General features: G+C 39.4%; 1 protein-coding gene across 2 annotated transcripts in view; it reads left to right on the top strand.

Annotated features, from left to right (window-relative positions):
* The window catches only part of LIMCH1 (LIM and calponin homology domains 1), a 173,982-nt gene that overhangs the window by 129,245 nt on the left and 32,629 nt on the right, over window positions 1-12,108 (top strand). For both annotated transcript variants that reach the window (XM_066185667.1, XM_066185668.1), the window contains 4 exons: window positions 790-825; window positions 5,421-5,547; window positions 8,344-8,498; window positions 8,687-9,086. In XM_066185667.1, coding sequence (XP_066041764.1) covers window positions 790-825; window positions 5,421-5,547; window positions 8,344-8,498; window positions 8,687-9,086 — 718 coding nt within the window. The remainder of the gene's footprint in view (window positions 1-789; window positions 826-5,420; window positions 5,548-8,343; window positions 8,499-8,686; window positions 9,087-12,108) is intronic.

Below are 12,108 nucleotides of genomic sequence, written 5' to 3' on the forward strand. Positions count from 1 at the left end.
TGCACTTGATGCTCTTTTATGATAAATCACAGATATAAATATGTGGTTTGCCTAGCTCTAAACAAGACTGTAATTTTAATGAATGCTACTGGTTTGTGTATTACCGGTAACTTTTTTCAGCAATACTCCCCTGCCCTGAGGAAAGAAAACCTAAATGAACTAACAAAAAAAACCAACCAAAAAGCAAACAAAACAATAAAAAACTCCAAACCAACCAACCAGCCAACCAACCAAAAAAACCCAAAAAACCCTGCCCAAACCAAAACAACAAAACAAGCAAAAGCAAAAACCAAACAGCAACAAAAAAACCAACTAAAAAAACAAAGGAAAAGAAAAAAATATATCCCCAAAAAGATAAAGGAAACCCGGACTCACTTTCTGACTATATTTGCCTCTTTCATGCTTCAGAAATAGTGGTACTAAGCCCTGCTGTGGAATGTAACTGTTAAGTTTTGTCTCCATTCATTGCATGTATGGCACAATGTAAATGCTAAGACATTATCTATTTTCAGTAACTATTTTCTAAAAACATTTAGGTATACTTCGGCAGATTTTTATAATGTGAGGTATAAATATGTGTTTAAGAAGGGATGGGTGGTGTTCTCATGTAGTTTGACCTCAGGATGATCAGGTAAGTCTTGTTTGATGAATACAGAATCCCTGAACAGTATGGTTCTATTTTGGTCAGCTTTACTGGTAGAAGTGACAGTTGTGCAAATTTTATGGGTCCAGTTGCAATTATTACTTAATGTATTTATCCACAATCTAATTTTATATTTGGTCTTGTAGATTCGGCCCCAGAACTGCTGTGTCTGATGACGCAGAGTAAGTTGTCTTGTGTTCACAAGATTCTGTTTTAAACAACTTACACTGCATGCTTTCCCATCTCTCTACTAATTTAAAATGCAGTTGATGCATCATTATTATTTTGCAGTGTTTTGGCAAATAAATTTTTCAGACAGCACTGAAAAATGGAATGCAATATGGCTTACACTGAAGTTCAAAATAATTTCTATATAAAAGCCCATAAAAACTAAGTGTACTACTAATGTCCAGCTGTTGCCTAAAGTATTGCTTCCTCTTTTTTTCTTTTATTTTGCCTCGGTTTTCTTCTGAATTTCCATTGCCTCTAATCAGCTACAGGTCTAGAGAGTTGGGTTGAATCTGGGTGTTGAAGAAAAAAAGGAAGCATAAAGAGGAACAGGAAGAAATAAATAAATCTCAAAGCAAAATAATATCACTGTGATCTTCGAAATAATTACCAGGAAGATACATCTTTGGCTGAGCCTTTATTCTCTTTTAAAAACTTTATATTCAATCCCTTCCAGGTTAGGTTTAGTTTAATAATGTACTAAATTTCAATTTTTAAGCTCTTCACCTCGATGCATCACTTTTCATAAAAGGAGTAGAACTGACATATATTACAGTCAAAATTTTTAATTGTTTATGTATACATGCAAACTTTAGTTCAAATAGTATGCAATGTCATTTGGAAAGCTCTTTGGAAGTATTAGCTATTTAGAAGAGAAATAGTTGGGAACTACCCACGTAATCATATCCTTAATGTCCTTCTGTTCACAGAAATGCACATGACCTTCTCTGTCTCCCAGATTAAATCCCGAAATAGAAGCAGTATGGAGAGTTGTGAGGGTTTTATAATGAGTATACACAGAGGCTCCTATGCAATTTTCACCCTTTCCTCTAATGATAAAGCTTAGAATCATGGACTGAGTGTTCTTTATCAGCTCCGTAATACCTTTATGCTGAGCAAAGCCTCTGTTCTCTGACTACGGAGTAAACATGATCATTTTCAAGCAGCAGGAATCTGTCAGGTCAAATTAAGGGATGAGATAAAAAGAGCAATATAGCATAGAAGTGCTATACTTAACAATGGGAATGTTCTAGCTATTTCAGAAAGCCTGCTTATATGATTGATTTTTTTATCTATGCATGTCTGTATGAAATGCAATCATGTGAGAAGGTACATGGAGATGCCTTCAAAGAGGCATTGCAGTGGGCTTGGCGGCATAATGTGAGAGTAGCAATGGTCAATAAATCATATTGCTTATTCCATACTGATTCTGATTTGGTTTTAAAAAGCAAAACAACTGATGTTCAAACCTCATTGTCATCCTCTCCAGATGTGCTACAGTTTATAGAGCAACAATTTTCCTATATTGTCTTTTAAGTTCTTACAAAAGTAAGACTGTTTTCCCTTCTGAAGATAAAGTGTTTATGAAGACTCTAATAAAACTTGGCTCTCAAGTAGGAAAAATAAATTGAACTGACATTTAAAATACTTTTTAAATATTTGTCATGTCCCCATTGAAAACTGTAACTTGAATCCAGTCTTAGACTAAATGCTCTTTATTCCAGCAGCAAAACTAAGAACCCTTTTATTAGACTGTCTAACTTTGCTAGTTAGAGGAAAATTAGATACTGTCATCAGACCTGGTCTGTCTCAGGGTCCAGAAAAGGCAATACTTAGTGTGTTGCTGCTGATCAGGCCCATTCCCATCTCCCAAAGAGGGAATTCCAGTGGTACCCTTACAGTCTAATGTGAGTTTAGGCTCATACTGAGCTGAGATTTTTGAGTATTACTTTACTAGAGTCTGATTTTGAGCCAGTCTGTCCCTTTTTATGTTTCGTTGGAGTTTCTTATGTCTTAGTATGACTGTAAAATGGTAATGCAGCCACATAATGAATGCCTTTCATAAGGATTGTTAGCATACTCATAAAAAGGTTTTTTACCTTATCTCTCACTTTTAAATTAATTAATCTAAACATTGAAGTCCTTCAGATTTTTTTTTAATCCAAAATTTATCTAGACCTGTTTAAAAAAAGAAATTGCTGCATGATATCACTGACAAGAACAGCTGTAAATTGTGATAATAAAGCAGTGTAGCTTGAAAATCCCAGCATCCCAAACACACTGTTGTATCTGCATAGTGCTTTTTCCCAGGTCGTTGTTACAATGGCAGGTCTGGTGCACTGGTCAGCAGAAAGGCCTCTTGCTTCAGGACAGAGTTTGTATACAATCTCCAGAGCTGTGCTAATGGCAGAAAGTTAATGAACTTGAATTTGGTGCAGTTACGTATTCCCTGTCTACTTGTATGCTATGTGCCTGCTGGCCCAGCATGTGGTTAAAGGAAGGAGTAAATCTAGTTCTGTTCATGGAGGTGTTAGTGATTGTCTGGAGCCATTTGTAGATTATACAAGACAGAAGTAGGACAAAATTATGTGAGACTCATAGTGAAAAATGTCTTTTGATAGAAGCTCAGAGTTTTGGCCTCTGATTCTTTTCTAAGGATGAGCTTGTCAGGCAGAGAAGTTGATGTAGACCTTTCGGTTGGCCTGATCCATATACTCAGGAAAGGAGGTTTTTCTCCTTAAGGATTACTACATGTTAGTCAGAGTGGAGCACAGTGCTTTGAGGTGGGACTCCTTCCGATTGCTCTCTTGGAAGATACTGTTGTTGTAAAAACATGTTGCTGGACGGTTGAATTTTGAACCTACCCAGTTGTTTATCCATGACAGTGAAGGCCCAGCAGCAGGAGATGATTGATGGAGTAGGAGGTGCATCTGGGGTTGTAGTGTATTTTGAGTTTGACTCCTGGACAAGGCTAAAGCCTTTTTCAGAGAACCTTTTTTACTGCACTGTTAATAGTTACAAAACCTGTTGCTGTCTTTGTGCACCTTGTGAGACCTGCATGAATTCAGGGAACATATATTAGACTTACATTAGGGAATTCAGGTACTCGTGCTAGAAAGGGAAGATTCTTCTGTCCCAAATGGCATTCTACTTGGACCAGTAACCACCATTTCAGGTCTCACCTTTTCTCCTATTTGCATGTGCATGAAAAATTGTTTGGACATGAGGAAAGAGTGCAGGAGAGGAGCTACACAACCAGTTTGACCCAGTAGGCACAAGGTATCTAATACTGAACACTAAAGGCTTTCCTAGGGTGAGTTTCAAAAATTCATAAACTGGAATAAACCAAGAGTGACTAAATAAGGAGTGATTTTATTGCAAGTTATGTGTCTCCCAACCTTCCTCACCAGTCTGCCAAATATGACTGATAGCAAAGTTTTAAAAAACAACAACACTTGCCATCTCTTTAGGTTGTCATTTAGGAGTGTTCCAATCCAATCTTGAACAATGCAACTGTTGAACTACCCACAGAAAAACCCAAATTAGTGTAACCCTCAGCACTCTGTGTAAGGGGTGAAGCACAGTAATATGTTAACTTCACTGTTTATGCTTAAAGGCAATAAGATGTTTATTCTGTCCTTCATTTCTGAATAAATACCTACTTAGCAGGGTGGAATCTGTGCATGTCATTTTCCATACACTGTCCAGACATTTCAAGTTTTTCCTTGAGAGTGGCATTCCTGTCTTTGCTTGCCTGAATACGAATGCTGGCTCCTAAATATATGCACAGCTTTCTGTGACTATTCACTTTGATTACTGTGGACACAGTTGCCCACAATTTTATCTTCATTGGGTGCTTCTCCTGCTAGTTGGCTCATTGGCTCACGTAAAGCTGCAGGTGATCATTTGAGGACTGCTGTGAAATCACTTCATGTGGAACTGCATGGCTTTCTTTTAAGTTTCCTTTTGCTTTGAATGGCACAATTGAGGTCATGTTTTACTAATAATAGGTAGTCGAAGTGGAGTAGTAAGCCTGTTATCTTTGTGTGAAGTTCTTTATATAATATAAAGAGATGTATAAAATCAAACCGTAATCTTTTTTTTTTGTTGTTGTTCCTTTAACTCTCCAAAGGTCAGAGGCATAAATAGAAAAAAACCTCTTTTTTTTGTTCTGGACGTCATCTTTTCGTTGCTAGGTTAGCTGTACTAATAAGTTGGTGCCGGTAGCACCGGATTTGTTCAAGGCGGGGAGGGGAGGACAGGGGACAGGATAAAGTACCATGTAGTTTGAGCCAAGCCTACTTCTCTGGGTTTGCAGCAATAGCATTTAGCTGGCCATGCTGCCCTTGATGTACTTCTCAAGCCTTCTTTTACCCTGAAATGTAAACTTCTGTCTGTGGTGTTAATCAAAGTGATCTTGAAAACCCATTGGGTACAAATCTTCAGAAAGTAAAATGTTTTGAATGATAGAATGATTTTAATACGAGCTATTGGTGGAAGTGTAAAGTTAGTAATACATCTTAGTGAGAGACAAACTTGTGGTCGACTAACAAAATGGGAAGTTGAGGAGTGTAATGCCTGAAGTACTGTGTGGGAGCCATAGGAATGCTAACAAGCCCGTCTTGGCGACTGCTGCTTTTGGGAGCTTTGTAATGGAGCAGGTGTCTGATTCTGCTGTAGCACCCTCATGTGGCTCCAGCTCTTACAAGCTGAAGGAATATAAACCTCTAAATAAGACTGGGCCTGTTGCTGTTTTCCCCTTGTTTAGGAGTATGAGTATGTTTGACATGAGATGTGAAGAAGAAGCTGTGGCTCAGCCTCATAGCAAAGCTCGCCATGAGAAGCTGCAGAATATACACAACCAGCTGAAAGAGGACGAGACCAGATGGCAAGATGTGAGTATACAATACTGTCTGCAATGCTGGCAGGCACTGAGGCCCGCCAGCCAGGCAAAAACAGGACAACCTGCTAAATCTACACTTGCTGTCAAGTGCTTTAAATAATCAGGAGAGGTTTTATTTCCTCAGTGGATTGTTGCTAAAAGCATAGAAGTTCATAATTTGATGTAAATCAAAGAATACAAGATCTTCCAGTCCCTCTGTCTGTTCACCAGGTATTTTGTTGTTTTGTTTGGGTTTTTTTAAAAAAAAAAAAAGTAGAGAAACTGTGATTAGGTTAAAAAAAAATGGAAGAACAACTTCTAACTGCTGACTTCTCTAACTTTTCTAATTAGTCAATGTCCAAAGTGACAAAACACAAGGCTAAGTAGGACAGGGAATAAATAGGTCAGCCTTTTCTTTAATAAATTTGCATATATACAGAAAGTGTTAATGTTTTCCATCTTGTCCAAGCAAACAAATGGCACTTCATGTTAGCACCCTGCTTGGGTCTTTCCAGGCCTCTCCAAACCCTCTTTCCTTAATGTATTTTGTGTAAGCTGTCCAGGTATTTGGCATTGTCTGCAGCAAATTAGCAAGGACAGAAAAACAAGATCTGCAGATAAATTAGTATAAGGAGTTTCAGTTTTAATTCTGTTCATTCCAAAGACTGATTTTAAATGAGGAATTTGGGATATTTTTTTAATTTTAAAAAACCCAAAGCACAATAAAACACATCTCTTCAAGTATGGTAGTTTCTCATGACAAGGAAAGCTTCTGTGAAACACCTCAGAGAAGTTTTTTGTAGAAAATTTAGGAAAAAGTTAAAAACAAATTGTATATACAGCTAAGAAATGACTTTTTGTAGTAGAACAAGGAAGGACTTCAGCTAAAAGGTCTTTATGTGTGGGAAGCCATAATTTCCCAGCAGAGATAAGAGTAAATCCAAAGGCATTCAAGAAGTCTGGAAACTTAGCTTTGAATTGAAAATCCTCTGAGCTAAAGTTCCTGCATTTTCCAGGCCGTCAGCATCTTCTACCATGAACTAAAAGTTCTGAAGAGGTATTGAAAATGCCTTTATTAGAATGCCCTTGGCATTTTGAGGGCTTTATAGAGACATGTGTCATGGTCTCATATTTCAGATGGCTATGCTATAAATTTGCCAACAATTAACAGTTTCATGGCTTTTTAAAATTGTTGTTATTCTAGAGCATCACAACTGGAAAAGATAAACATGTCTGGTTTTTAATTATGAAAAGAGAAGGAAGGCTTCTGTTGGAAAATTTGCTAATGAATACCTGATTTCCAAACAATAGACAATAGTGGAAGTAGCTGAATAAAGAAATGCTTTGGTACTTCAATGAGAATAATTAGTAACTGAGGAAAATGATAGGCCCATGTTTCATGAAGGGGATTATAGACTGATATATGTAGGTCGTGTGAAGAAGTACTTTAGTGAACATTCCCTTAAGTATAACATCAATAATTTGTGGTTTCAAGCTAAATTAGAAGTGACAATGTATTTTCCTGATTTTAATAAAATAAGTTATGCTTGCAGTACTTTCTGCTGTTCACTAGTAAAAGTGCAATTAAAATATTTGGGAAACCATGTAATTAATGAAATAGCCTTTGAATTGAGTATGTGTTAAGAATATCTGGGTTTTATTAAAACCAAAATTTCTTAGTGTGCATGAAGTATAATCTGTATACTAAAGTCCTGATATTGAAAAGTTAATGACAGATGTTCCCTTGCAGTTTCCTAGGAAGTTATTTTTTCTTTGCAGAGCTTGTGCAGTGGGTACTTTTTACATGTGAAATTTTGTTCCTTTGCTAGTTGGCTGCAAAGAAATTTTGCAGTTTAGAAAACTTCCTTACTGTAATACTTGTACTGTGAAAAAGATCTTGCTTCTGTATCCTCCAGGATTTGTGAATTCATAAAGGATGCAAGACAGGGGCCCATAACAGGTACCTCCTGTGACTCTCTGCTTTAGTGTCAGGCTAGTTCTTCAGAGAAGGCAGAGAACCAGATTCAGTCAATCTTTGCATAATTTCAGGCAGGCAGATTCCAAAAAGACTGAGACTGTTACTTCAACAAGGACATCCCTATATAACTGGATACAAACCGTAGGCTTTTTACTCTGTTGTGTTTCACACCAGCCAGGTATGAGCCACATCACTCCCTAACCTCTGTTGTTCACATCTAGATCCAAAATACTGCAGGGTGGCCATGATGAAGAATTTAAATTTGGATGCTGCAGTGGATTTTTCTATCATAAAACCCAACATCATGGGTCAATCACATTTGCATATAGCTGATTGATAGCATGGGCAAAATATGGAACTATCAGCTCTCCAAGGCAGACTGTCAGTGCAGCTGTAGCTCATGGTAAAACAATATCTATTCTTCCAATGAACCCCTGCTTCCCATATATCTGATTATTAAAATTCTTCACCAAACATAATTTTTTTACTTAATCTTTCTGGGGAATTGGAATTAGTCCCTAGTGTTGGCCCAAGTGGAAATGAGTGTCCTTACTGGTTCTTTTAGGCCAAATTCCCTGCCAAAAGCAAAGTAAGCAGTGAAGCTATGGAATCCTTACTGTATCCTGCTGTTAGCAGAGAATTCTGGCAACGTCCTCATTTATGGCATGATCTCCTTTTGTCACTGAAATAAGCAATGCTGCCTGCAGGTGATGGGAGCCTAGCCCACTGGCAAGAACAAGCATTGCAACCAGCTGGTTGGGTTGGTTGTTACTTGCAGCCACTTTTTAGTTATTTGCTGCTCTGCATTCAGGTGCCTTCCTTCTCTCACAGGACCTGGCTCGGTGGAAGAGTCGTCGAAGGAGTGCTTCACAGGATTTGATTAAAAAGGAAGCTGAGAGAAAGAAAATGGAGAGGTTATTGGCTGGAGACGGAATGAATGAGCGCAGAAAAAGCATCAAAACCTACCGAGAAATCGTGGAGGAGAAGTACGTTGTTTTCCTGGAGTGTAGTAGCATGTGAAAATGCATGTGTGCTTCTTAGGTGGTAGGTGGCTTTGGGCAGCCATGCCTGCGAGTCTGAGTGAGGGAGAGGGGAGGATGTTGATGGAGCAGAGGAAATGGATGTGATTTCCCATGTTAACGCGATGGTTTCTCCTGTGTTGTGTTCCTTGCAGAGAGAGAAGGGAGCGGGAGCTTCATGAGGCATACAAGAATGCAAAGACACAGGAGGAGGCTGAGAGCATCCTCCAGCAGTACACTGAGAGATTCACTATCAGTGAAGCTGTCCTTGAGCGTTTGCAGATGCCAAAAATTCTGGAAAGAAGCCATTCAGTGGAACCAAATTCCCCACTGAAAGACCCAAATCCTCTGAGATATTTAAGGCAACAGTCACTTCCTGCTCCAAAATTCACTGCCACAATTGAAGCAACCATTGTTCCCACCACTGAACTAGAGCCCAGCAGTTCAACAGGATGCACATCTCCCAGCAAAAATGTCTCCAAGGCTGTGCCTATGCTGACACCCAAGCCTTACTCGCAACCCAAAAATACACAGGAAGTTTTAAAGAACTTTAAGGTAGGATACATCACATGCCCCAAAGTCGACCAGGAGACAAAGAGATCTTGATTAAGTCATCTGAACATGTAATTTTTTTATGCAATCATTCAGAAAATGATGACAGCATTCCAATATTATAAAATTCAGCTTCATGCTCTGTGCTGCCTTGTTTAGTGGTTTCTTCATGTTTACCAGTCTTCCCAGAATCTTGACCTCTTCAAACAAATATTTGCACTGGTCATTTTTCCTCAAGCTAAATTCATCTGGGGAAAGCAGGAATTTAAGAAAAAAGCAAGGCATTTTCTCAGAAAGATTTTAGAAAAGAGTATGTGGTCATGTTTGGTTTTTTTTTAATTTTTGAACAAAAGGGAAGGTGCAGGGAGTGTGGAGGCCCTGACTTTTGCAGCAAGACCTGAACTGACTTTGGTGTCGGGGGTTTGATTTTTGCCGTACCCAAACAAATGTGTCCCTACTCATTCAGAGCCAAGAGCCAGCTTGCTCAAAGATATGCTCTGTCTTCAGCATGCTTTTCACCAAGGATGAATGGGGAAAGCTGCTTCCCAGGCATAAAGAGAGGATTTAGGTTGTGCATGGAGGTTCAGTGAAACAGGTTGGTACTGGGGTAGCAGAGTAACTGGAGATTGATGGTGAGAGAGGGAGAGTGGCTTCATTGGATCACTAGAACTGTGCAAAGGTAATGGGAGTAAAAGAAGTAAGAGAACTTGGATGAAAGCAGGGCTGCTGGGAATAAGCTATGAGATCTGTGGGAGGAGAGGATATGAGAAGAATAGGGGACAGTATTCTGAACCCAGAATATGAAATCTGAGGACTGTATCTTTTGACTGGATTGTTGTGGAGAATGGGAGTAAGATACTGAACCAGTGATGGAAAAAGCAAAGAACTGAGATGTATTAAAAAGAACAGACCAGAGTAAGTCAAGTTTGAAAATATCTGCTGTTCACAGTGCCTGTACCAAAACTGGAGCTTATGCAAGTCTCATAGTAGTCATGTTGTGAGCAGTGTGAAGCCTGCTGGCATGCCCCCAGTCTCTGGAGTTTGGGTTCCCTTCTGTCTGCCATTGCTCATACTTTGTAAGTGGTATTCAGGGGTCCCTGAAGCCCTGCTGTTATCCAGGTAGCACTGCTACCGTGTATATTCAGGTTGTTTACTTTCTAAAAAATAAGTCAGCTGATTATAGTGAGTGAAAAAAGTATGTTGTGATGTATAATTTATTGAAGTCTGTCCCAGCTCTTGTGGCAACCACACCCCACCATGTTTCCTAGTTGAAACATGAAACTGATAATTCCTGTTTCTCCTATACTTCAGTTGGTATGCCCCGAGTTTACTTTTTAGATATCAGTGAATCATGGATTTTTGGTCTTTTTCTGATCCTTGACACTTTTTTCATCAGAGGACCAAGATATGTGTGTGTATATCACCATAATGTTATTGCATATATAAATCACATATGTGAGAAGAAACTAACCCGTGAAGTCTCCGATGCCCCACGAGCCCCCACAAAAAAAATTGTCTGAATCTTGTTCCGTGATGTGAAGAATGTGACTTTTCTCAGTAGGAATTACTCCCTAGCACATGTAGCTGTAACATCATTTTCCCTTGAAACACCAGTCTGTCGATGATTCTTGGCTCTGGTGACGATGCGTTGTCTTCCTCCAGATCAGAAGGAAAGGAGTATGTTTGTTAAACTCTGCAGCCAGGGCATCTGTCCTCCTCATTCGAACATTTGGTTTTCTCCCTTAATATAAATAGAGAAATGTCTTAGTCTAAACAGAGACGCTGAAATGGATGGTGTGGCCTGCCAGTGTTTTCCTGGCCTTTTTATTTTTGAGATCTTTCATACCCTGCCTCTCTAGTAGATAATACAGCACACAGTCCCAGAAGACTTGGGGCTCAGTTCCTGCTCACACTTGTGTTTGGAAATAAACCCTAAGAGAGGTACTGTGTTAAGTGGATGATGTCAGTGTAGAAAGGGAGGGCACATTTTCATCTGAAAAACACTCAGATGGAGTGAAACAAGTGGTGAAGCTGATTGTGCAAGGGCTAACTGCCTCCACCTTCCTGTACATCTGACAGAGCTAAGGATGCCCAACACCTCAGAGATGGCCTCTTAGTTAATCATGCTCATAAAGAGCAAGCCTCTGGATGCATGAGTATGAGAAGTATGCACTCAGCTTGATACTGATGATATGTACTAAGTTGGAGTGCCACTCTTGAGGCATCCAAGCTGTTCACTCAATAAGTTAGGAAGGATGTCTGCACAGAGTAGCAAAGCCTCCTTACTCCTCATGCCTGCTGACAAGCCTGTAAACAGCTGTGCTGTGGCCAAGCAGGAGCAGTGTGGTGGTACTGAGACCTGGTCCTCTCCACCTGTGCCGTCTTAAGGTGAATGGCTAGTGAGTTCTCTGTAGCAGGATGTCTCCTGTATGCTTCTACAAGGAGCCCTTCAAACTGAAGGGAGTCTTTACATGCCACCTCCATTCAGAAATCGCAGCGTAAAAGTACCAAGAAGTTGTATCAGTGCAGAGGAAGAAACCAAAGCATATTTTGTACTTTCTTCTTTGCTTAAAGGTTCCTTAGCAGGAATATATGGCCATCCAGGGGCTAGCTTGACCTTGAGAAAAAAAGATAATTAAACTGTTTCCACACGCCCCTTTTCAAAGAGATTGCCTAAAGTAATTTTTGGGAAAGCACCTAATCTATTTGATTGCCTTCTGGAGAGGGTGGAATGTCCAGTTTTATTTGCTGGTGCCTTGATTCCCTGTTATGAACAACAAAAAAACAAGTGGATGAACTCTGCTGCTCCTGTCCCTTCAAAGTCCACATAACAGTGCTTCAAAAAGCACAGACTGCTAATACTGCAGTGAAGTCATTGAGGTACATAAGCAGTTCATCAGCATGATTAGTCCTGGAGAACCTGCTTGGCTCATGCATAAGGCAATGCAAAACCCAGCAGTTTGGGTCTAAATTTAACATAAAAAATGATTTTTTAAAAACATCCTTTGATCTCTGATGCTTGCAA

The sequence above is a fragment of the Chamaea fasciata genome, unplaced genomic scaffold (assembly GCF_029207755.1).
Source record: "Chamaea fasciata isolate MVZ Bird 193981 ecotype frontalis unplaced genomic scaffold, bChaFas1.0.hap1 SCAF_6, whole genome shotgun sequence".
NCBI lineage: Eukaryota > Metazoa > Chordata > Aves > Passeriformes > Sylviidae > Chamaea > Chamaea fasciata.